At 39.4% G+C, this 24,160-nt stretch overlaps 1 protein-coding gene across 1 annotated transcript; it reads left to right on the forward strand.

Annotated features, from left to right (window-relative positions):
• The first annotated feature begins 42 nt into the window (after positions 1-42).
• On the forward strand, positions 43-24,012 carry LOC121632397 (dynein assembly factor 5, axonemal-like). The gene is made up of 13 exons (XM_041973885.1): positions 43-601; positions 1,077-1,261; positions 1,447-1,571; positions 1,782-1,900; positions 3,862-4,094; positions 4,497-4,721; positions 8,340-8,483; positions 9,881-10,046; positions 13,021-13,168; positions 16,897-17,047; positions 18,424-18,580; positions 18,932-19,123; positions 23,557-24,012. Exons 1-13 carry the CDS (start codon positions 64-66, stop codon positions 23,724-23,726), a joined length of 2,553 nt encoding a protein of 850 aa, XP_041829819.1. The 5' UTR covers positions 43-63; the 3' UTR covers positions 23,727-24,012.
• Positions 24,013-24,160: the final 148 nt, after the last annotated feature.

Here is a 24,160-nt window from a genome sequence, read left to right on the forward strand (position 1 = left end):
GAAGCTATCGTAAAGTAGTCTTTGTTTGTCGTGCAGCTACCAGTTGCCATAGCGATAGCCAAGATGGCAGCGATTGTGGCTGGAGATGAGCATGCTGCCTCTGAAATTTTGAGAGGACTCGCCCGAGATTTAAATTGTCTAAACGAGGATAACAAGACGACAAGAAAGAAAGCTCTTGAGTCCATAAAGAAAGAGACTGTAGATAAAGGGCATTCCAGTAGCGTCTCACAAGAAGTATTCGCTGCCCTTCTCAAGCCTCTCCTCAAATGTCTGTCAGACCCGATGGAAAAATGCAGGGAAATCGCGATTGCGATTATAACAGAGTTTATTCGAAGTGTCCCCAAACCGGAGGAATCGCTGCCGTATCTAATGCCCTGTTTGGCTCAGCGGTTGGGGGAGAAAGAGATCTTGGAGCCTGCGGAAGAGCTTCGGCTGTCTGCCGTGGAGATGTTGACTCTGACAGTGGAGGTTTGTGGGAAGCATTTAGCGCCCTATCTGAACGAAATGATCAACATACTGCAGAGAACCATCGTCGACCCTTTCCCGGATGTTAAAAGAGAAAGCTGCAAATGTACAGTTTACTTCGCAAAATGTGTGCCAGGTTAGTGAAAGCGCTTTTGTTACTAATAGTTTGTTACCATGGTTACGAAGCACACAGACACAAACTTTCTTGTGCTGTGGGTCTGCTGCATGTCTGCTCTTATCCTCATTTACAGCCAATGAATGTTCACTAATGACGGAGATGACAAAAAGGGTAACTGTCTGGAAGTCAAAGTAATAATGATTATAATAATTCTTTGTATTAGTAGTATCCCAAACAACTGGCACATTTCATTTTAAGCTATGCTATGTGGTTGACTAGCCATAGACCTGTATGTGGGTCCGTTATATTAAATCTTTATTTCAAATATTGAGCTGTGGAGGATTGAGAATGAAGTATTGGAAAATGTATGCAAAAAGAAATGGAAAATAATCATGAAAATTATGTGCATTCAAAGTGTCTAGTAATATTAAAACTAACAAACATAACATTGGAACTGATTATATTGAAATATATTTTACATCTTTTTCTTCAGAACACTTTCACATGCAAGCTGAGAGTCTTGTCAAACCTCTCATGTTGATGATAGCGCATCAACACTCCCGGGTACGAGTGTCAGTCATCGAAGCTACCGGTGTGGTCATTCAGCATGGCAGTGGAAAAAATGTGGATGACATACTGTCACACCTGGCACAAAGACTGTTTGACGACTCACCACAGGTTAAGTTTGTTCAGTGTGTCCTTTTTGGGGGATTGTCCTGTGTTATTATCTGTCTGTGGATTCATTGCTTGTCTGCAAAATCAGAATGTTTTTATCTCTGTGTTGAGACAGTAATACTTTGCCATTAGAATGAAGTATACTAATGGTAAATTGTGTCTTTTTCTCATTTCTTCTTTTGATCCAGGTGAGAAAAGCTGTGACTGCAGTTGTTGGTGATTGGCTGTTGCACATGAGAGACCGATATTCATATTTCCACAAATTCATTCCACTCCTGCTGAGCAGCATCAGTGATGAGATTCCAGAAATAAGGTTAAAGCTGTCATTTGCATACTCCTCGATAGAAAGTTATACAATAATTCTATATGCTTCATTATTTACTCTTTAATATTCTACATTTGTCATAGCAGAGTTTGATATTAAAGGGAAATGTCTACCCTTCTTTAACTATTTGTAGGACACAGTGCAAGATTAAGATTTTTTTTGTTATTTTTTTTTGTTTGTTTGTTTTTTGTCCTGTAGACTCCTAGCAGCTGATTTATGGAGGCAGATAGGCACACAGTGGGAGAAGGAGAATGAGGATGACATCAAGGACAAGATGGACTTCCTTCTCATACCACCTCCACACTATCCACCCGGAGGTCAGTCACTGGGAAATCAAATGCTCATTCTCAATTCTGCCATTGCAGTGAAAGCTCCAGTGTGCAATATGTTTGTTGACCTACTGCAAGAAACACAATGCAATATAAATAAGTAAGCTTTTTTTCCCCAGTATAAAACATATCAGATCTTCATCTGTGCCTCTTGTAGTAATGAGGTAGAGTGGTGTGTTCCTACTGTAGCTCACAAGGAACAAAACAAACACTGGCTCTGAAGTGGTATTTTGACATTTTTACAGCCCGAGGTGTGTGGGGGTAGGTGTGATGTTTTCTACTGATTGCAATTTGCGGTTGGAGAAGTTAAATGTCACTAAATAGTAACTAATGTCGGTCCACGACGGCTGCAGTCCTGCAGGTTTTAGATGTGTCCCTGCTCCAAAACAGATTTATATTAGATGGCTCTCCTCAACAGCTTGTTGTCAAGTTCTGTCTAAGCATGTTGACCTATTAACCTGATTGAGGTGTGCTACCACAGGAAACACCCAAAACTTGAAAGACAGTGGCCGACGAGGACCAACTTTGGACACCCCTGTCCTTCAGGATCAGTGAATATAAGTGTGTTAGTAGTTCATAAATGGAAAGACTCAGTATAGTGAGCAGTGAGTTAGTAATCCCGTACAACAGGAGGCAAATATATTTGATGCATGACATAATTGGCTCAGATGTTTAGAATTATAGCAATAGTCAGCCTTGAAGTCAAATGCAATTGTTTTGGCCCACTTGGATAATTAGATGGCCTCTAGTCTTTGATCCCCAAAATGAAAGACACACCTTATTTTTGCTAATGTAGCAAGTAGTAGTAGGGTCACGTGGTAAGGTCAGTGGGAGGTAGTGGGGTTGGGCCAAAATATATACTTTAAACATTTTCATCATTGTCAGAAAACACAAAGTTTTATTTTTCTTAATCACTACTTTAGTTCTACAGCTGATGTCCTTTTCTTAATTCCTTCCTTCTACCCCTGTTTATTCTCCCGTTGTGCAGCCAAATGTTCTGTTGTGTTATTTAATTGTTTTTTTTGGTTGTTTTTTTTTAGTCAGTCTCTACCTGAATATATCCTTTGGTTTAGGTAGGTTTAGGGTTATTACTCTAAACTTCTTTCTCAAGTAAACTAATTGCCTTTTAATACAATAGTAATTTGTTGACCATTGGAAATTTTTCTTTGGTTATAAGCCATAATAAAATAGATAAATAAAATATATGGTGCAGTCTGTGACAGCTTTGTTGTCAGGGCAAGTTCTGGCTTGGGATGATAAGCGTTTGCCTCAAGGTCTGGTATGAACATGAACCTAAACATGGTCACCATTTTTTTGCCTAAGGGGCCATGATAAGTGTGTCTGCTTTGGTTCCTTACCTGCGCACTTGATTAAAGCTCCTCTACAAGTTTCACAGCTTCACATCACTTTATGAATGAGTAACGGCTTTGCCTGCAGACAAGAACAGAATGGATAGGAAAAAAAAAACTGGGCTTCCTTCTTTTCTCCTTCTTTGTTTTCTTGCCTTCATAAATCTGCCAGCCCTCCCAGTGTGAAGAGGTCACTGCAAGACAGTGAGACATTACCAGAAATGGTCTTGTTTGAGCTTGTTGTAGTTTATTTCTCTGATTTATCCCTGTCTTCCTTTAGTCCTTTCTTCTTTTCTCATCAGTGTATCTCTAGGAAAGGGGGAATATAGTGGTGGGGCAGAAAGAAAAGGAGATAGGGGGTGTAGGATGGAAAAGTAGCTAGCTATCTTAGAATGTGTTTCCATTGCTCTGACAAGTCCCTCATTAGGGAATCTAAAAAAATATGTGTAGAAAATGTGACAAGCAGGAGTCTAGTCTGTCAGCGTTTGATTATGTGAGTATTTATTTTTCCTTAAATGTCCGTTTTAGTGAACAGATAGTTTGTTCCAATATGAATTTTCCTCAAAAAATATTGTTTTTATAAAACATTTTGTCTTCTAGTGGAGCGTCCAGGACTGGGCTGCAGAGAGTTGGTAGTGAGAAACCTGGGAAGGCTGGTACCAGCTATCTCTCATGACGTAACTGACTGGCTGGTGCCAACACGAGTCAGGACCTCCCAGCTACTCTTTGTGCTGCTGCTACACGCCGAGGACCACAGCACTCAGCACCTGCAGCCCCTGCTGGCTACCTTATACCGTGCCTGTACTGACACAGAGGGGGAGGTGGTCAACAATGTGAGTCCCAGAGAACTTTTCATCAGATTAGCAGGATGTCATTCATCACTTTTATTTCCTATTTATGAATCATGTGTGGCAGTTAATATTTATCACTTTGTTCACAGGCACAGTAGAATAAATCTGTTTTATATTGCAGTGAGATGGAATGATTTCAGGACACACCTGCTGTTCTGAAATCATTTAAAAACAGTTTAACTTCCATGTAAGTCTGTCAGCTGTCCTTAATTTAGACTGCACCAGGTGGGGCTCAAGGACTTGGGATGCACCTGTTTACTTTGGAGGATTGTGTAGATCTTTGATGTGCGGCAAATTAAAAAAGGACTTCCTGTACATGTCGTCCTCCTTTACACTCTCTCATGTCTCTGTCTCTTCTCTTCTTCCTGTCTGTACTGCCACCAGTGCCTAGCAGCTGCTAAACTGATAGGAACCTTTGTGCCTCCACCTGTTTTCCTGAAGCTGATGCTGGAACATGTGACAACCCCATACTCTTCCTCCCACCCCTGGGCCCCCCTCATGGTTCTGGCTGCGGTACTAGGAGGTTGCTCCAAACCCCAGTTAAAACCACATCTCCAGCAGATTGCCAACACTCTGGTCCTGTCTGACGTCTGCCAGGAATATCAACAGGTCAGCAGAGGAAAGCTTGGTTTGGATGTGGTTGACCTGTTTTTAACTTATTTACCTTAGAATTACTGTTTTTTTCCAGGAATACCATCTACCCCATTCACACTCACTACTAACACATCTACATACTGTTGTGACTGTCTATCAGTTATTTCTCTTCAGGTCTTATTAGGTAATCTTGGCTGTCTCATAGTGTAGAAAGATATTTTTCTCGCTTTGTGTATCTTAGTACCCATATTTTCAGCAGTTGTACCATAAATGGGCTGCTTAATATGACCCTTTGGAAATAGAGTTTACGATAGGATGCCACATCTCTTAAGAGGTCTTACATCAGGATTGTTTTTTAATAGTTCCACTGTGCATGGTGAGTTCAGTGGGTTCGCTGTTGAGTAATTCTCCACAATGCCAACTCAGCTAAAATGATGGTCAGGCCACATGGTGTTTTTCAAATCTAACATTTCAAGTCTTTGATCAAACAATATCTGCTCTCACGCAACTTTTGTATGTTTATACAGCCCTATACACCTCTTTTTTTACACAGTAGAAGAAATTTTAAAATCTTAGAAGATTTACTCTAAATCAAAGTCTGCCAGTGGAAATATCCCATCAAGTCAGGAGCAAACTCTTCCAAGCTTTTCTTTTGCCCATGCACTAATTACGCTTCCCTTGCTGTCTGGCTGAGAGCTATTTTCTAATGCTGCTGAAGCACTTCCTCACCTATACCCATGATCCCATCCCCCCACTCAGAGTTGCCAGCAAGAATTTCCTCCCTGAGATAATAATAACAAAAATCCACTAATTTCATGTGACCCCTACATGGCTACTCTGACCCTGTGGAACAGACAAGTCAACACATGGGCTTTGTTTTTTTATAGCCACACATAAGGTCTTAGCACCAGACTGCAGTTCATCCATGCCATTAAAAGAATCCATGAAATTTCAAAGCCTGCCTGGTCAAGGCCGGTGATAAATGAGAAGGGGAGGCTGACCTCCTTCTGTCCTCCCTCATTGCTGTCCAGCAGGGTCAGCCAGACAGAGATTTAACAGGACGGCAGTCGCATGCTGTCGCACAGATGCAGGCAGACCTCTGCTTCCTCTTCGTCTGTTTCTCCATCTATCTTCCTCTATCATTCTCCCTCAGTGTTTTTAAGGGCAAAGCATTAAGCATTGTCACTGACGAGATGACCCAGACAAAGCACCTGCAACTTTCTTTGACAAGAGGGATAGTTCATGGAAGGAAGGAGAAGCTCAGTCTGTGAATGACACTACTGGAGATGGGTGCACTCAGCAGCTAGCATGCTGTCTTTCTCTCTGTGATAAAAGGCAAACCTAGAATTGCTTCAGATTATTCAAATTTCACTGGCCAACTTGTATTTTATTGTTGTTTATTTAGCTGCACATGCACAATGACAGCACGGATATAGAAGACTAAGAACGAAGGTCTTTAAAAGCTCAGAAAAATATGTGTTTGGCTCTAACTTGATGGATATATGCGCCACTTCAAACCGCTCGCAAAGAGAAAAAAGAAGGTATGTTTGACTTGGACAAAATGAATGTCTGTAAAGAAATTAAATAAATAATCTTCAAAGTGAACAGAAGCAAAGGGAACTGCAAGGCTCAGTGGGGAGCTGAAGAAATGAAAGCTGATATTAGATGCGTCTGCAAGACGTAACCTCTGAAACTCTTTTAACTTTGTTTTCTTTTCTGTATTTCAGTTTAGGGAAAAAGACATCGTACAAAAATAAATGACAGATGCTCAGCAAGAATTAAAATATTGGTTATAAATAGAAGATGAGGTCAAAAGCCTAAGAGGAGCTATAAGGCAAGTCTGTGGTGAAAGAAAAAAACATATGTGGGGTATCTTCTCATGAGTCACTTACAAGCTTCTTTTAAAAGGAAAACCGCTCAGGGCATTAACAAATGGCCACTATTACACAGCTTCCAGCAAAGTGCCACTGTGTTAAAAGTTGATGTGGTGATGGAGGCATCACAATAACTGCAGGGCTGGAGGAAATTGGCATAAGACAGTGAATAAATAGACATTTTTACAGCCAGATTTATTAACAGCAAATATGCTGTGTTAAAGAAAGTCTTTAAAAAGTGTCCACAGAAGCCTAGAGGAACAGATCAGGAAGAGGGTGTCTTTTCATCTTTTCTCTGTGTCTTTTTTATCATGTCTGTGCAAGAAAAAAAATCTTACTTTGTCAAGATATGGGGCTTTGTACGGAGTAATGATTGATAAAACATATTTATAAGTCAATCTGTTGTCATGTATGACAACTGAATGTCTCTCGCTGCACAACTGAACAACAGAGAGCATAAAAAAGGTAAACTTTACCTGACTATAAAGGGGTTGACATCACATACACAGTGTTTGTTTTCCTGTTGCCATAGCAATATCATTGGCTCTATGGGGTGAACTCCCCACTGGATAGGAATTCATTACCTGGTAAAACTCCTCAAAAAGGAGTTGGGTAACTGTAATTGATGTATCCAACAGTGAACAGATCCACACATACACACACTGCATAATGATTCCCCTGGAGTGTGCCTACTCCAATAAAACCAGGTGTATATCGCCTGGCTCCAGGTGTCCACCTAGTCATTACCCAGCACCATTTTTCCGCTCTTCCTCACTCACACTCTGGTCCAGCCCTAATAGTTGTTTTCTGCACATGTATAATATTCATGCCTGTGTGTTTGTACACTAATGTGTGTATCAAACATTGTACTTTATCCTTTCCTTGTGCAATTGCCTTCTTTATGAGCCAGTGAGCAGTCTAGTTACCAAAAGGGATTCCCAACAACAGCTTGTAGACACTTGTAACTTGATATGGTGTAGTCATTTAAAAAAAAAAAAAGGTGAATATTTGTGGTTTGATTTTATTAGTTTTATTCTCAGACTAGATTAACAAAAATGTATTAACATACTTCACTATGATACTGGAATCAATATATTGTACACACAAGCTTTTTTTCATTCATTCATTCATTCATTCATTCATTCATTCATTAAATAAACAGGACACCCCTCTAGTTATAGAGCTTTTCTATTATTTTTGTCTGTCAGGTTAAATGAAATTTGAGTGTTTTCAGCAAGGGTAGATATGTGGATCTGTATTAGTTGGTTACCTCTCATGGCCCAAATGCTCTACCTCTCAGCTCCTCTTGCACAGAAAGATACACACTCTCTGTCTTTCTCTTATCCACTTATACCTTGCAACTCCCCTCAATCTCCTCCCAACTCCCTCCCCCATAAAGTCCTAATGACAGGCCGCGTGAAAACAGGAAAACAGGTCTTGATCCCAGTGATGGCATGGAAATTAGCCTGAGCAGCAGGTCTTTGTTTAAACATGACCTCACCAAAATACTGGCTGACAAGTGACAGCAATCACACACTCTCATGCTAAGTGATGGAAAGTTCTCGGTCTTAGTTATTAGGAATTGTTGATCATCTATTATGTGTGTGAAACTAGAGACAAATGGTTACCTACTTATGTGAGCAAAAGTTGTTTGTGAAGACCAACACAACCAAATTTTCAGGCATAGTTGTGCTGGCTAGACTTACATATCCGTGACTAAAAAAAAATCCTAATGATTTTTTACTATCTTCTTTCTCAGGTTCTATACTTGGAGCAGCTGTTGGCATGTGTGGATATACTTCTGCATCAGTGTGAGTCAGACTGCAGCTCAGTCAGCCTGCTGCTTCTGCAGGTGCTGATCACCATCCAAAGTCTGTCTACTGAGACACATCTCAGTGCAAAGGTAAGAAAACGCCACAGTATAAAGATAGAATTTAAAATGAACCCTGCCTGCCACCTCTTTATTCCCCATTGTTAACAACATTTAATTTATCTGTGTAATACTCAAATTCCTCACACTATCATTTTCCTCCTCACTGTTATCTCTTTTTCATCCTTTTTTTCTAAAAAGGTATGTAGGTTTTATGAAGCAAAAGCTATTCAAGGAATGTAAGTATTTGTACAGTTTCAAAGTGGGCATGGCTAGCTGTATAATTACCTACGTACCCAGAGGAGCTGAAATTGCACCTTTGGAGGAGAACTTTAAATCCAGCCTTGGGTGAAAAGAGGTGGGTGAAAGGTGGAGAAAGAAGTGACAGACAGAAATAGAGAAAAACAGATGGAGAGAGATGAGTGGTATTTTTGAGCAGGTATGTGTCATCAGCCATGCTCCATTTACTTTCATAAAGCCCCCTCAGGTCACAAAACTCAAGTCCTACCCAGGTAATGAGTTTTTGTCATGTGGTCAGCCTCCCAATCCAAGTCGCAAACAGGAACAGTAGTGAAGTCAATGGTGTCTGAGGTCAGCATGTCATCTAGCTTCTTGTCGCCGTTATAGGCTAATGACAGGGAGAGGAGAGGGAAAAAACTGGCACAGATGCTAAGCAGACACCACATCAGCCACTAGTGTGACTGTGTGTTTACGTCTGTCTGCATTAGTGTGTATGTTCACACAGGGAGCAATATTAGAGGAGGGATGGGAAGAAATGGATTAAGAAAGAGAGGGAGGGTGAGAATGGCCTCGGGCATTCCTGGACACAGAGGAAAAGCAGAACTTGTTTTCCCAGAAAAGGGGCATGTCTTTCCCATCAATGGACAACTCAGGGTTGTCTATCTTTCTTCAGAGCGGTCTAAACAGTGACTCAGACAATGTCTGTCCCTGTCCATCCCTAAGGGATGATGAAGGGAACTATGAAATGTTCTAAAGGTCAATTTCCCTGCCTTGAAAAGTCAACAAATTACTTGCTATTCTATCCTCGTTTTTGCCCTTTCCTCTCAGCTTAGCTTTATTGGTGTGTGTTTTTGTCTGTGTTTGTGTGTGTGTGTTTGTAGCCGTCTCAATGCTTTTATGACATCCTGTGTGTGAATTTTTGTTTGGATTTACATGTGAGAGATTGTCGAGTATGCTGTGTTGTTGTTTTTTCATGGTTTCACATGATTTTTGTGCCTCCCATGTATATGTGACCTGAAGAATTCCTGAAATATGAATACAACTAAACATCTTGAAGTTAAACACAATAGTGAGGTCTAAATCCGTTGATTTGATGTAATTGTTAATGTTTATTTATTTATTTGTTTGTTTTTTGTCCAACTAACAAATAAAACTGATATAATTTAGTTTGACACAACTTTCTCTTTTAGGCTCTGGAGAGTGCACACTTTTTAAGTAAGGTACAGGGCCTGAACTTGATGGAGCTCTATAGACAACACATGGGACAGCTATTTGACTGGCTGTCTGCCTCTGTCAATACCTGGTCTAGTTACTCCCCGCAGAGACTCCAGCTACATATCATCGTCGTGCAATCAGGTAAGATATTAAGATGCTGATATTTGCATGCAATGACACAGTAATCCTGAAAAAAGTACAGCTAATGATAACTTAAAAAAAACACACACATAATCGATCCAAACATACTCATTGACTCAGCATGTTGATGAAAGGACAGTCTGATTGGTAATTACTGTATGCTGTATCTTTAAGGCAGGACATCAAAATCAGAGTGTGCATTAATACATCACTATACCATCATGTATGTCTTCAACCAAGCCATTTTTTAAAATTGTACTTGTCGGACCACAGGAGAGCTCAGCACTTCACCTCAGGTTTTTATCTTACATGTTGGGATGTAAGGATGAATTGTGTTGTTTATCAACGGCTTTTTGAGATGTTTCTGAATCAGTGGAGTGTTCTTTTATTTAAATTTTACACAGCATCTCAACTTTTCTGGAAATAAGATTATATTTGCAGAGCCCTTTTCTTCAAGTTCATTTCTTCTCACTGTTGTTTTTCAACATTTCTCCTGGACTAAAGTCAGAAGGTTCTGCTGTGGGCTGGTCAGCACCATTTATACTAAGGGGACTGTTGTATTAAGAAACCTGGAAAGCAAATAAGTAATTATGAAATTAGGTATGTGACAGTGTGTAAAGTGTCAACAATCTACACTCATCAATGATTATGAATTGTAACTGTTGTTACACATTCAGAGAATTTGATGCCCAAACACAGCCACACAAAAAACTGGGATGTCTTAGCACTGTGTGGCTCACTGACCTTTAGAAATCCCTGTCTCTCCCACTATAAGTCAACCTTTCTGTCTCAGACTTTTCTAAGTGCTCATCTGCATGTGTGTGTGAGTGTGTGTGTGTGGCACGGGAGGTTAAAAAGCTGTGATCCTTGCTTTGGTTCTGAGAATTTACTTTACCACTTCCAATACTACATAATCCTCCATCACCACCTCCCACTGCAACGCTTTCATCTTTGTCTTTTTCTCCCTACATCTCCATTCAATCTAATTGACTAGGCACCTCTAATCCACACATACATACACACTACACAAACACTCCCACAGTTACTGACCAGTCCATTCTAAGGCCGCTCAGTGATCCCCATGGAGGTCACTACATCAAACAGCCACAAGGCCGCCTGCGCTTGACCTTCAACTGGATCAAGGCTACTTTGAACCTCAATTTCTCCCTGCGGGTGTTTCTTTTTTGTTGTTTATTTATATATATATATATATAGATATATATGTGTGTGTGTGTGTGTGTGTGTGTGTGTGTGTGTGTGTGTGTGTGTGTGTGTGTGTGTGTGTATGAAAGAAAAAGAGAGTTTGTTTTATTTGCACATATTTCATGCTGCTCTAAGCTTCCCTTAGATTTTACTATTGCAGATGTGATCTTTCATATCTCAACACACCCCAAGGACTTTGCTCCAGGCAGCAAAACAGACTGTGTGTGGCCCACTGTGTGTGATTGGCACATGATTCAGGGAAATCAGTTCTTCTAAGAACAATTGGCTGTAGTTAATATGACAGTGGAGAATTAGCCATTTTGCTTGCTCATCAGCTCTTTACACACTTAATCTGTGTTTGTTTGAGACAGGAAGAATTATTGCTCCCTCATATCCTCCTGACAGTCTTTAGCTAATTAGCTAATCTATTAAAGTCTACTTTACTTCCCTTATTTTATCTGAAGTTCATGCAAAAATTCACTTAAACATGTTTTCTTAAATGATGCAGCCTTTGAGTCACTCAAAAATCAAAGGGTGCAAACTCAGGCAGTGTCACGACTTCCTCTGTCTCCTCTCATGTCTGTCACAGTTCAGTCCAAACAAGGCATGGACACATCACTGATTACACACACAGAGGTCACTATATATAGCTTGGTAAACATGTAGTCAGACTTGTGTTGGATAGGTGTGTGGGCATGAATGAAACTGGAAATATTTGCAGTTTGAGCTTTTCATTTTCCTGGAAAAGGTATTTGTATTGAAACTCTGTCACACAATGTTTCATTTCCTCTGCTCTCTGTGTCACTGTCTCACCAGTCCACAGCCTTAATAGCCTTCTGGTCTGTTAAAACATAGGTGCAGATTTTAGTTTTCTTTTTGTCATTTGAAAGGTGGTCCTGATAAAAAAAACAAAAAAGCAGTTTAGAAAATATGCAATTACAAGTAATATTTCTATGTTGGCACCCTTATCTTTTCCTTATCTTTTAAAGATTGTTTTAGTTAGACTGCCTGTGATGAACTTTTTTGTTTCTGTTTTGTGTGAACCTTGCCTTATTGAATGACAGCTGGGACAGGCGCCAGCCCCCTGCAGCCCCCTACAGGATAAAGTAGGTATAGATAGGCATAGGTATAGATAGATAGAGATAGACAGACAGACAGACAGACATTTATTACTCTGTAAGGGTAACCTTCCTGTTACAGCAGCAGCCATCAGATTAAAATAAAAAAAGAACAGATATATAAGAAAAAAGTGTAAACACATTGACAAATACAAAATAAACTCTATATACACCGTATATACAAAGGAAGCCCTATAAAACACAAATAAATAAAATAGTTAAACAAAAAAATACCTGCTATGATTTATTAATTGGTGTAATTATAGCAGAGTTATTAGGATGTCTATAATTATTGTGTTATTTTTATGGGGGATGTTATATTTTCAATAGCTTGTCTATCTTTTGGGTTATTGTTTTATATTGCTGATGCTGCTTGTCACATTTATGTTTTGATGTTATAATTTACAGTCAGAAATACAGGAGATACAATTTCAATTACTCTAATTCAGTGTGTGAGTGACTGTTAGATCTGTGAGCATTAAAAAACTGCAATGAGTTTGATTAACTTGTGTCACTCAATTGTAAAAGTAGCGGCATCCAGGGGATAATGTATACTTTTTTTCTTCTCTAGTTTCTTTTTTGCAAAATGCCAAAAAGAAAGTTTTAAAGTCACAATTGTTGTAATGCAACTTTTTTCCATGTTTATGCTCCAGGTCCAGTAATTGGGGAGTTTTTGAACCAAGTGATGCCTCTTCTCTATGGCTGCCTCCAACCAAACAGAGACACAGAAATGAGGATGAGCATTTTCACAATGCTGGCCAAATTGCTACTAGATGCAAAAAACACACTGGACTCCCAAGGGTGAGCGAGACACATTACACACACTAACTTTAAAACAAAATTGGTGATAATGATGGTTTGAAACATTTTGTGCCCTATTATCACTGCACAATGTTACTCTGAGCTTCAGCCTCATTCATCATTAGCACAGCTCACATTTTTAGGGTCTCACCCCCAACTGATAAGCATTTTTACACCACACCCACAATGGAATATAATTTGCAGTGCACACACACACACACACACACACACCAAAAAATAACTTTTTATTATGTCATCTGTCATTGTTTCTTATTAGCTTTATGGGATCTTTATTTAGGTAGAGTCCACCATTACTGACAGTATACCAAAAATGAGAAGCCACAGCTCACCCCACGGACTGAACGGAGATCCATTTGAGTTGAGCTGGTTTCTTAGGGAGTATCAGATAAGCTTACTCTTATTAATCACTTCCCAGCCTGACATAGGAAGACGACAGCCTTCTCAACAGTAATTCTAATGGTTATTGACTGATTAAGGGGCTAGGATAGCAGGAATGTTGGACACCCATAGAGTTGCCTTACTACCCCCCCACCTGCCCTCCAGGGTCCCCCTTTTTCTCAGTCCTCAGCTGTGCAGTCTTCAGCTTGGGCTCTGAGCTCCAGTCTGAGAGAATGCTTTAAACCTGAGGCCCTCTCTGGGTCCATGCAATCACAACAGCTGCCCCTGTCAATCAGAAAGACAAACCCCATCTGTGGTGTTGCCATGGAGATTTCTATACAACCCTAATGCTTCAGCCAAAAGATCTGGATGTGCTAATAAATGTGTCCATTGGTTAATATGACGACCAAGTTTGAGATGAATGAAATTGATATTTATATGAGAACACAATGAAAGTAGTATTGAGCTTTTGAGCAATAGTGCATTGTATCCACGACAAAATAATATCCTTGTGAGTGTATTCATAAACAACAGGAAAAGTTCTGAAGCCAAGATATCCTGACACTTTTGCCAAAATTGTGGAAACTGGAAATTCTGCTTTCATCTGACTTTTTAAAAAAAAATCCATAAATGTTCATATTAGACAAAAGAAGTCTCTGTTTCTTACCTGCTCCATGCATGGCCACCTGCACTGCTAACTGGCTCTTTCATTCCTGAGACATATCTCTGGTAATCACAGAACCATGAAGAGACAGAAACCATGTTATACCTTCAAAAGATTTCAAACAAATGCTAAAGTCACACTCTGTGGATCTGTGTGGTCTGCTATAATATTTCTATTCATACTCAACCATCCATTCCTGATTTATGGCTTGATCTTTGTTCAGTAGATTGCAGGCCACACACACACCATATGTCATCACGGGGACGATAATAGTCATAGAGAAAACATATTTTCTTTGTTGTGCATCCAAAATGACATAATAACACCTCTGCTATGGAGCAAGCTGAAAGGGAAAGTTACATGTAAGTTCCTTTCATTCATACACACTCATAATGTTTTTTTTTTTCCTCCTTCATGTGGATTTTTTTTGCTGTGATTAAAAAGCTGGGTATGAAATTTAAGTAGAAGAAATGAAAGTTTATACCGTTTTCCCTGGATGTGGCTGGCCAAAATCATCTGCTGGTTGAAACTGAGATAAGAGTATGCTTTCAAGGTTGTATAGACTGCAAAAGAGAACTGTCTTTAATCTTAACTTCAAGTTTCAAGATTTACCACAAGAAAGAAATGCTACTGAGGTGCTTTTATTCAAAACGTGGAATTCTTTAACATGAAAGAAGACAAAACTAAGCTGATCCAAAAGTGCAATTATCTGTAATGACTCTAATTTGGAACATATTCTAGAAATTCTGAAACGAGGCCCAATATAATGGCAAAATCTTGAATCTGTTTAATCAGAAAATAATTATTTAAAGACTAAGGAATGAGTGAAGAATATAGATAAAATCATTATCACAATAATTACATTATATTGCAACTTCAGAATATGACAAGTGTTTGCTAATTAGCCATAAAATAAACTAGTGCTGTCCTTTACACACCTATTCAATCAAAGGGAGCACATGACTGTATAGTCTTTTTAAAATTTAAAAAGGTTAAAATGTTCACAATTCCATCATTTCTTAGATGACAGGTAGTGTGTTTTCTCTCTTATGGCTCACTGGCATGGAAGTTAAATGTGCATATTGAAGGAAAATCAATGACAATGGGTGTCAGATAAGAGAGATTTTAAAAACCTTAATGGATGTAAACATGGACAAGTAAACCGATGGGCCTTGACAGTGAGGCTCAGGCGGGAGTGTGTGCAAAAGATGCTGGGGCTTGTGAATAAACTAGTATACTATGAGAAGATGACTACTAGTATCTAGAAGTTTGGCTGAACTGTAGTATTCAAAAATTCCAAAGCACACTGCCAAATTTGCACACATTTACAATGAAGAAAAGAAGTTTAAATTAAAAAAAAAAACTTGGTTTGAAAAAATAAGTCACCTAAATTAAATCCAACAGAACATCTTTAGGAAATTTTTCAGTGGGACAAAAAACACAAGCCCTTCAAGAAAGAACAGCTCCAAAAAATATCTAAAAAATTACAGGATGTGTCTCTCAAAATTTTTAAGACACTGGTATAATCTAGTCTCTCATCAAAATCGTAGACTGTACGAGGAAAATTAAAGCTTTGTAAACTTACTGTTGCATAATCCAAGAGTCAAATTAACTTTAAGACTTAAATGGCAGCTTTTGTCTGCTAGTCATTGTGCAGAGACCCAGGAGGTGTACAGTCAGAAGTCCCTCACACCTGTTTAGTTTGATTGTCTGTAGAATATTTATAATCATGTTTAAAAACAACTGAAATTGACCAAAGTGAACAATAACAGCACAAAATAGAAATGGACAAATACCTGAAAACAACACAAAGGCCTGAAAGTCAAAACTCAATTTGAGTTAAAAGTCAAAGAATAGAAATGAGTTTTTAAAAATGTCCACTGTTGGTGAGGTCTTCATGAGGAGGGGAAGGTGATTCCACGGTTGGGGGCCACAACAGAAATAGCTCTGTCACCCCCCTGTTTTAACCTGGACCTCGGGACAACCAGAAGCATCTGATCAGCAGATCTCAAGGTGCTGGAAGGGGTGAGTAGTGTTAAAAGGTTGGAAAGATAAGAGGGGGGCCCATTTAAACACTTAAAACAAACAATAAAATAGACTGGGAGCCAGTGAAGAGAAGCTAACATTGGTGTGACAGATATACAAAGACGAGGTGAGATCCCACTCTTCTTTCCATTGGACACCATTCCTTCGATATAGAAATATGTCTTTCCATCCTGAGGCATCAGTCATGAAAAGCTGTCATCAACTGCCAAGCTGCAGTCACTGAGCTAATACACCATCAATGTTCTGGGGCCATCAGTAACACACAGTCTCCCCCTACAGGCCCTGAAACTTTACAGCACACTTTATCAGATACAACCCATGAAAATTTTATTGTCACTCCAGCTGAGCAGCTACAGGCTGCAGGCAGTGCAGAGTTTGATGTCAGAGGGCCTAAGCCAGTGTGGAAAAGGTTTGGAAAAGAGAATGGAGGAAACCCAGATGTGTTTGCCTCACTACCCCCACACTTCTTCCATTCAAAGACTGTGGGAAAATTATTTTATGGTAACAGTTGTGTTTCAGAAGTGTTGTTACTGCAAAAAATTATATTTAAAAAAAGTACATTAGTCCACTTAACCACACAGTTGAAAGTTCTTACTCTATCTGCTTTACACCATTGCAGGCATTTCTGCACAGAGTCAGAGAGGTTTCTGTGTGATATCCTGCTTCCTAACTTGGTGTGGCACGCAGGCCGCACAGCTGCCGCCGTCCGCACCTCAGCCCTCAGCTGTCTGTTGGCCCTGCTGCATGGAGGGGCCATCACATCTGGACAGGTACATACACACCAGTTACAGTTAATAATCTTTTGTTTCCACAGACTTCCACACAATCATCAGGGTTTTGTTTTTCTTTTTCACCTGTGCAAAAGAACTCTAATGTTCTAGAAATAAACACCGGATGTGGGGCCTTTCCAGCAGAATGTCTCTTTGATTGTCAATCTGCAAAAACACTTTTTATTGACTCAGCTGCAAGGGGAAAGATGTGGTAGTGCATTCTTGTAACCCTTCAGGGGTTGACATTTACTTCAAATTCTCTGTTTTGTCCATTTCTCATCAAAATAGATGGTCCCACTTGGCTGTTTAAGATAATATATTGTCCACCATCTTTTTCTCTTGGCTGAAAGAGCTGGACACAGCAGGTAGCAGGTGTACGTGGGGGCAATCGGGTTCACATACCTTTACCACGAAAGAACAGTGCTGCCACTGTTCTGGGTTTTTGTTGATTGTAGGAACTGTTACCGGAACATGGCCTTGCACCTGCCTGCCGGATCATGTGCCGAGTTACAGTATGTGTGCTGACACAAGCTCATGCACATCTGGCAACGTTTGCCCTCATATGTGCACACTGATCAATTGAAAGTGGTCTGTGTGATCTTTGTAGTCAGGCATTTTCTCTATAAGATAGTGTAGCAAGGGTGGGGTACGTGGGTGCAGGTGTGCATGATCAGGCTTCTACTATCACATGGAAAATGTCTTCACAAGTGTAACAAACCCAGAGTGAGGTGACTAAATGATGTCATATTACTTTTTAAAAATTGGCTTTTGAATCAGGTTATTCTTATGATAATGTCCTGAGGTATGTAACCTCAGAAAGTTGTGGGTTTCTACAGGTGAATGCAAGAGTCCTAGTGTAGGACATTGTTTCCCATCCACTCCCTGTGAAAACCATTTGCAGCTCCAGTTACACTTGGCACCCTCAGATTGCCTCAGATCACACATCTGCCAAGATTTCCTCCTCTTTTTGTCTCCATCCCTGTCTCTCTCTTAGCTGTTTTTTTTTGTTGTTTTTGTATGGTTTCAATAGCAAACAGACGTAGTGACAGAGGTTTTAGCCGTCACCTCTTGGCTGCTCAGCCTCACCTTGTTTGTCCATTACTTCTGCTTCTCATCTGTGGTGTGATGAAAACATCAGCCTTCCCTGTACTTCTGAATTTGGACTCCATGTTTATGACTGTACAAGTTGATCCAACCCCAACTCAGGTGATATTTCACTTTAACAGTCTAAGCAAAAAATAAGACAAAAGTTTAAACCCTCTTCATGAAAAACATTTAACCTTTTAACCAAATAAAAAAAAAGAAAACCATTTTTATGTAAGCTAACAACCAAGTTAGTTCTTTTTGTATCTGAACTTTGCTTTTTCTGCATATAGTTGCTGTTTCTGGAGGAAAAACTGAGTCCTCAAGTGTTATCAGCCCTGGAGGAGGACTCTCAGATGAGCAGACTGTTGGCTTGTCGCTGTCTTTCTGCCGTTCTCAGGCTCATTGGAACCAGTTTGCAACAGGAGGCCCTCAACAAGATTTACCCAGGTAAGTGACAAATTGGCCCTGCCCCTCAGATGTGCATGTTGCCATGCATCATGGGTCAGATCTCCATCTTAATGGCCGTGTATATACTAGAGAACTGGATTACCACTTCCCCTTGATTCTCAAAAGAGGAAGCACACCTAATCAGTTAATAATGGCACCCAAGCCATGTGGAAAAGATGGTTTGGATGTAAATATGTATGGCTGCAAAGGATTGGCTGACGAAAAATATTATTTCAAATTGGGAAAGCTGCATATCTTACCCACAGAAACCCACTTCACTGTAAATGCCACTAACCCACTAATAAACAAAAGTAACAGAATCATTTTTGTTTTGTTTTTTTTTTTTGCCAGAGTTGCTGAAGCGTTTGGATGACAGCAGCAAGGAAGTTCGTGGTGTTGTTCTGCAGACCCTGGGGCTCTGGCTGTCCAGCCTGACCAAAGACTACAATCCTGAGCTCTGCGCCCCTCATCTGCAGCTCCTCTTTCAGCAGCTCCTCCTGCACCTCGATGACCCTGACAGCGCAGTGCAGGACCAAGTGCTGGGTGAGACTGGGTGGGGTGTTTGTAGAGCTTCAAAGCTGAAGGTAGAGTGTTGATAGATTGTAATGACTGCAAGAGGATGTGTACATGTCTTCATTTGTCTTTATTGAAGATGGGTTGTTGGAAAAGTTGGAAAGAGGAAAAGTGTTGGCAAAAAAAGGTTTTTGATACCATTTGAGCTTATGATCATGATATATGAATGTTGTGGTGACTTTGAGGCAAAGTTTCAGTCTGACACTCTGCAGATCAGTCTCTGTGTCCAATATACTCACACAGGGATAGGAGGAATTTGGGGTGTTCCCTATCAAACATTACATTATTCCGCTGGTAGTCTGCCCAAAGAGTCCCATCTCTCTTATTTCAAAAGCTCTGTCTCTTATCCATATTTTCCACTCAATTTATCATCAAGAGTAGTGTGAACAATTTCCCTGCCAAAAAACTTCAGGTCCACCATGGGCGGAGCTGGTGGTGGGCTTAAGGAGTGAAATACAAGATCCAGATTTGGATAAGCACCTGCCTGAGCGAGTCATTTCAAAGGTTAATATGTGAGCCCTGTGAGCCCTAATATCTGCATAGTTCTATCCTGCCTTTATCTACAAACACTTAGAGTAGATAGATTAATCTGTGTGTGGCCAGTCTGTAACCGTCTTACCTAATGACAACCACATGAGGACCCCTTTCCCCTTGCAACCTTTCCACATCTGTCCTCGGGCTCATCCTACTTAATCCCTCAGTCTTTTATCTGTCAGTCTCTCCTTTTCCTTCCTTGCCCTCTGTTTGCTGCAATGGCCCGTAGCTTCACGGCTGTGTTTTATTGCCATATCGGAAATTCTGAGTGGGTTTTCCTGTAGTGTGTAACTAAGGCTTTGCTCCTCTGGATTTTGGCTTTCTCCTACCCATCATGGATGTTATCTGTCATTAATCCTGACAGGATGCAGGTGAGCACTGATGGTGTAGCCAAAGTTGAGAGGCCATGCTGCGGGATCTCTCATACTTCATTCTCAGAAAGACTAAGAGAATAAAAAACGAGTGGAGAATGCATTATCATGCTCACCAGATGCAGCAGTAGCTTCTATATCATAAATTCTAGCCCAACACAATGTTTGTTTTACAAATCCATTAAGAATTTTTAAGCTAAGCATTGAAAGGTTATCAATAGAAATGCTAGATTTTTCTCTGGATAGTTCACCTATCATGTAAAGGTCTTCCTCAGCTGTTGCTCACTGGCAGGGAGTTAAAGGCAAATCCCACACCCAGACAGCTCACATGTGATTGTGATAGATAGTATTCAAGATGCTAATAGTTCTCTAAGCTAGAGCTGAGGAATTTTGAAAATGAGTCTGGTGATGTATGTTTTTCTTTTATTCAAACAAGTCCCATAAAAAGTCTAAAACAACACTTTATTTGATTTTAGTAATTAGTACTTTTGTAGCCAAATCCTGAAGCAGTATTTTGTTCTTACGACACTGGTGTCTAGAAACTATTTAAAACACACAACTGAGCCACGTTGTTGCGCTGGATTACATGTTCCCTCATTCTCCATGACCATGAAACTTCTAGTTTATTTCCAGCTGATCCCTCATACTCCATCCTGCTGCCATTTATACACACTGAGCACCAAATCCAATATTGAAAATAACTTCCCATAACCCCTACTGATAAGTTGATCTTATCTGAATAACGTTTAATAGCAGCTGTTTTAGAAAAAGAATCCCTGTGACACAGCACTGCAGTGGCTTGCAGTGTTACCAAATGGTAAGGTTATTGTGAGTTTAAACCTTTCCGGGCCTTTTTTGGAGTTTCTGCCTATCTATGCCACGACTTCCAGCCATAATCCAGAGAAATGCATATTAGGTAATTAATGAGACTACACCAAACTGGTGGTACTAAAGGTATGAGTGTGATCAGGCATGATTACTTGTGCCTGTTGTAGAGTTTACTTCTTCTTAGCCATGTTTCATTTGGGAAAGAAAGAATCCTATAAAGTATAAAGTAAGCTCAGTTGATGGATTACATTTTTTATTGGTGTAATAATTACACTGGTTATGTATGAAAGTTTATAATGATAGCAGAAATTGTTGGAATTTAGGTTTTTAGTCTCAAATGTAATAGGAAGCAAAACACACATACAGAATAATTATTGGTTTTGGTGAAGTTTAGACTTGGCATGACTTAAAAATCTTATATATATATATATATATATATATATATAGTTAATTGACCATGTAAAATGTTTCAACAGTCTACGCTGATGCTGATCTGGCAAAGCTGGTTAACTTCAGCTTCTTAATGATGGGTCATCTGTAGTGTATGAGTCAGCATATGCCTTATCCACAAAAGTCAATGATTATGTGCAAGTGTATGTAGTCTGATCCTTATAAAGTACGGCACATTCACAGACAGTTTGGAGTCTCTTTGTGAAATGAGATGACCTCACATCTTGCTGAGCAATCATCTGACAGCGTCCAAATGTGGAAGTGTTCCTCCCTGTCATGCATTGCTCCATTTGAAGCTTTCTTTGTTCTCTCCCCACTTTGTTTCTTTTTCTCTGTCTCCCCGTACTTATGCCTTTAATAGCTGATCTCATTCTTATGCTTCTTGTATTTCAAATGTGTCTGTGAAGTGGCTTGATGTGTGCAGCATGTCCTGACAGAATGATGGACAACACTGCCATTCCCTCCCTCTCAACCCTCCTGTCTCACTTGTGAGAAGTGAGTTGGCACAGGTGCACCTTACTTCTTACAAGTCACCATTGTTCTCTTTTAATTCAAAGTCTTATCCCCTACATCCATCTCAGCTCAGCAGAGTTTACACAAAAGCTGAAAATCCCCACAATCTGCCTGAAGAACAAAGGCAAGTATCATGTCATGTGTTTACACAAGCAAACTCATCCAGAGTGCTAGCGTGTCACCACTGGAACAGTACTTTTGTGCTGTTCTGAAACTTTTGACAGCAATGTATGGAATTCAGCATACTCCTGAAAAACTGTGATTAAGGAACAATGGGAAACAAAGACTTATCGCCTCCTAATGGAAGAAAAGGGAACATTAGCATGAACATGTAGAGCAAAGTGATTCTAATATAGTTCATCACTGACATCTGCTGGCATGGTAAGTGCTTTTTTTTCTGCACCAAGGTTAGAGGCAGTTTGGACGTGTGAGCCTAGTAACACCTTAAGTACAGTCAAAAAGTTAAAATAAAAAACATAATCATAATGATAATAATTAAAATCCTTGAACTCATTGGAAAATGTCATATGGTTAAGGAAAGATGGTAGAAATTTGTAAGATCTTAGAAAAACTGATATGAGAATCCAGCCAAACTGACACAAAGCTGTGATGCTTGTCTGCAGCTCCAAAACTACAAATGTTCAGTAAGTTTTCTTCAAAAATTTTAATACGGTTTTAATAGACTGCCCATATTTATCTGCTTAAATCTCAGAACAACTGTGGTGGGGATCAAACATGGTATCTACTGCACACCTTCTGATATTTCAGCCAAATGCAGTGATTTTAAAAATTGGATCATAGATTCTGACTTTATTATGTTTTTGGTCTGGCTGACAAGAAACATTGCAGTACGCTACATTATCTAATGGAAGCAATATGAAGGAGAAACACAGTGATCAAGCTGGATTTCATGACACTCAGGGGAGAAAAGGAAGGTGGGAAGAAGAACACATTACTTTTGAATGCAAGCAAGGTGTGATTAAGCAGTGCACTGTCGATACACAAACAGCACTGACATATAAGATCCCCTTTACTTGCAAGCTCATCATAGTAAACATCCCCCCTGCAAAGGAGCAGTCTTTTTATAAACAAATTCTGCTCACAGTTAAATTTTATTTCAGCCGTTGACATTTAGAGATAAAATGTGGCAACTTCATGTAATATTTAGCTAAGCACAGGTTGTGCAGCAGGCAGTCTAGTTAAAATCTTATGCAGTTAAGTTGAAAAGCAAAGTTTTTCTGTTTATACTTAAACTCTTCTTTTGTTTCTCCTTATTTTGCTTTAACATTGACTTTTATTATATTATTCAGTAATTGATATTATCAGCTTTTATTAATAAATTTATAATGCCAGACTGAAATGGACAGTATCAGAATTCACAGCATAAGCTTGTAAGGATTTATACTTTAAGAGATGAAGTGGCATTTTGACAGGAGCTCTCTTAAATTGAACAGAAACATGATGCTTATTTTTTGGAACATCTTTAGATCTTTAATGAAAGATATTCATTCTATTACTCCTTATCACAAAAGGAAAAATGCATTTGTAACGTTATTAAAAGAGGGATGATAATACAGTTTTAAGTTTAATATTTTAAGGCTGTTCTCTAAGGATTTAGTCTTTATGTATTTATATTTATGATCTTTATTTCATTTAGAGTGCTAACTCTGGTCTATTCTGTGTCTTTGTGCGCCTGTTTCTGTCCAGAAATCCTGAAGAGAGCCAGCTCAGTCCACCCAGCGCTTCTAAAGAGGGAAGCTGAGGCTGTGAAGGACAAACATCGGAGTCCTCTCAACTGTGAACAGCTGCTCCAGCACATCAGTTCACTGTCCACAGAGACTACAGCAAGCAGTCTCGGGTCACATCAGAGACATTAAACACCCTCAAAAATGACTGCCTTTTACTTGTCTTTACTTGTTAAACAAGAATTTATTGTAAAAGCTTTACATATGAATGGTCAAGATTTGCTTTAATGCACAATGTTCAAGGGCAGTTCTCTAAACTCATTTCTGTTATTGTACTCCTTCAGCCTTGATGTTTGCTTCTGATTACATCATTTTTAACTGGTTTTGGTCATTGTAGTTGTTTTAATTCAGCTGCATCCTATAACTTCACAAAAAATGTGTAATTTGATTTTGTGTTCAGAATAAAAGCTCATTTTCCCCTTTTTGTCATATTTATTTTATTACATTTATAAATACATATAAGATCTAAATAAGGGTGAATATGTTAGATATTTTAATATTCATATATTTTAAATGTGAGATGAGACATTGGCTGACCATCCTGTTTTATTTTGAATGTTCCCCAG

Source organism: Melanotaenia boesemani, chromosome 2 (assembly GCF_017639745.1).
Source record: "Melanotaenia boesemani isolate fMelBoe1 chromosome 2, fMelBoe1.pri, whole genome shotgun sequence".
In the NCBI taxonomy this organism is placed as follows: Eukaryota; Metazoa; Chordata; class Actinopteri; order Atheriniformes; family Melanotaeniidae; genus Melanotaenia; species Melanotaenia boesemani.

Excerpts from the sequence above, each read along its gene's own strand:
- LOC121632397 (XM_041973885.1), top strand. The coding sequence starts at position 64 with ATGGCAGCGATTGTGGCTGGAGATGAGCATGCTGCCTCTGAAATTTTG. Across the intron at positions 1,262-1,446 it reads TGTTTGACGACTCACCACAG|GTGAGAAAAGCTGTGACTGC; the intron begins GTTAAGTTTGTT and ends CTTTTGATCCAG. Across the intron at positions 1,572-1,781 it reads GATGAGATTCCAGAAATAAG|ACTCCTAGCAGCTGATTTAT; the intron begins GTTAAAGCTGTC and ends TTTGTCCTGTAG.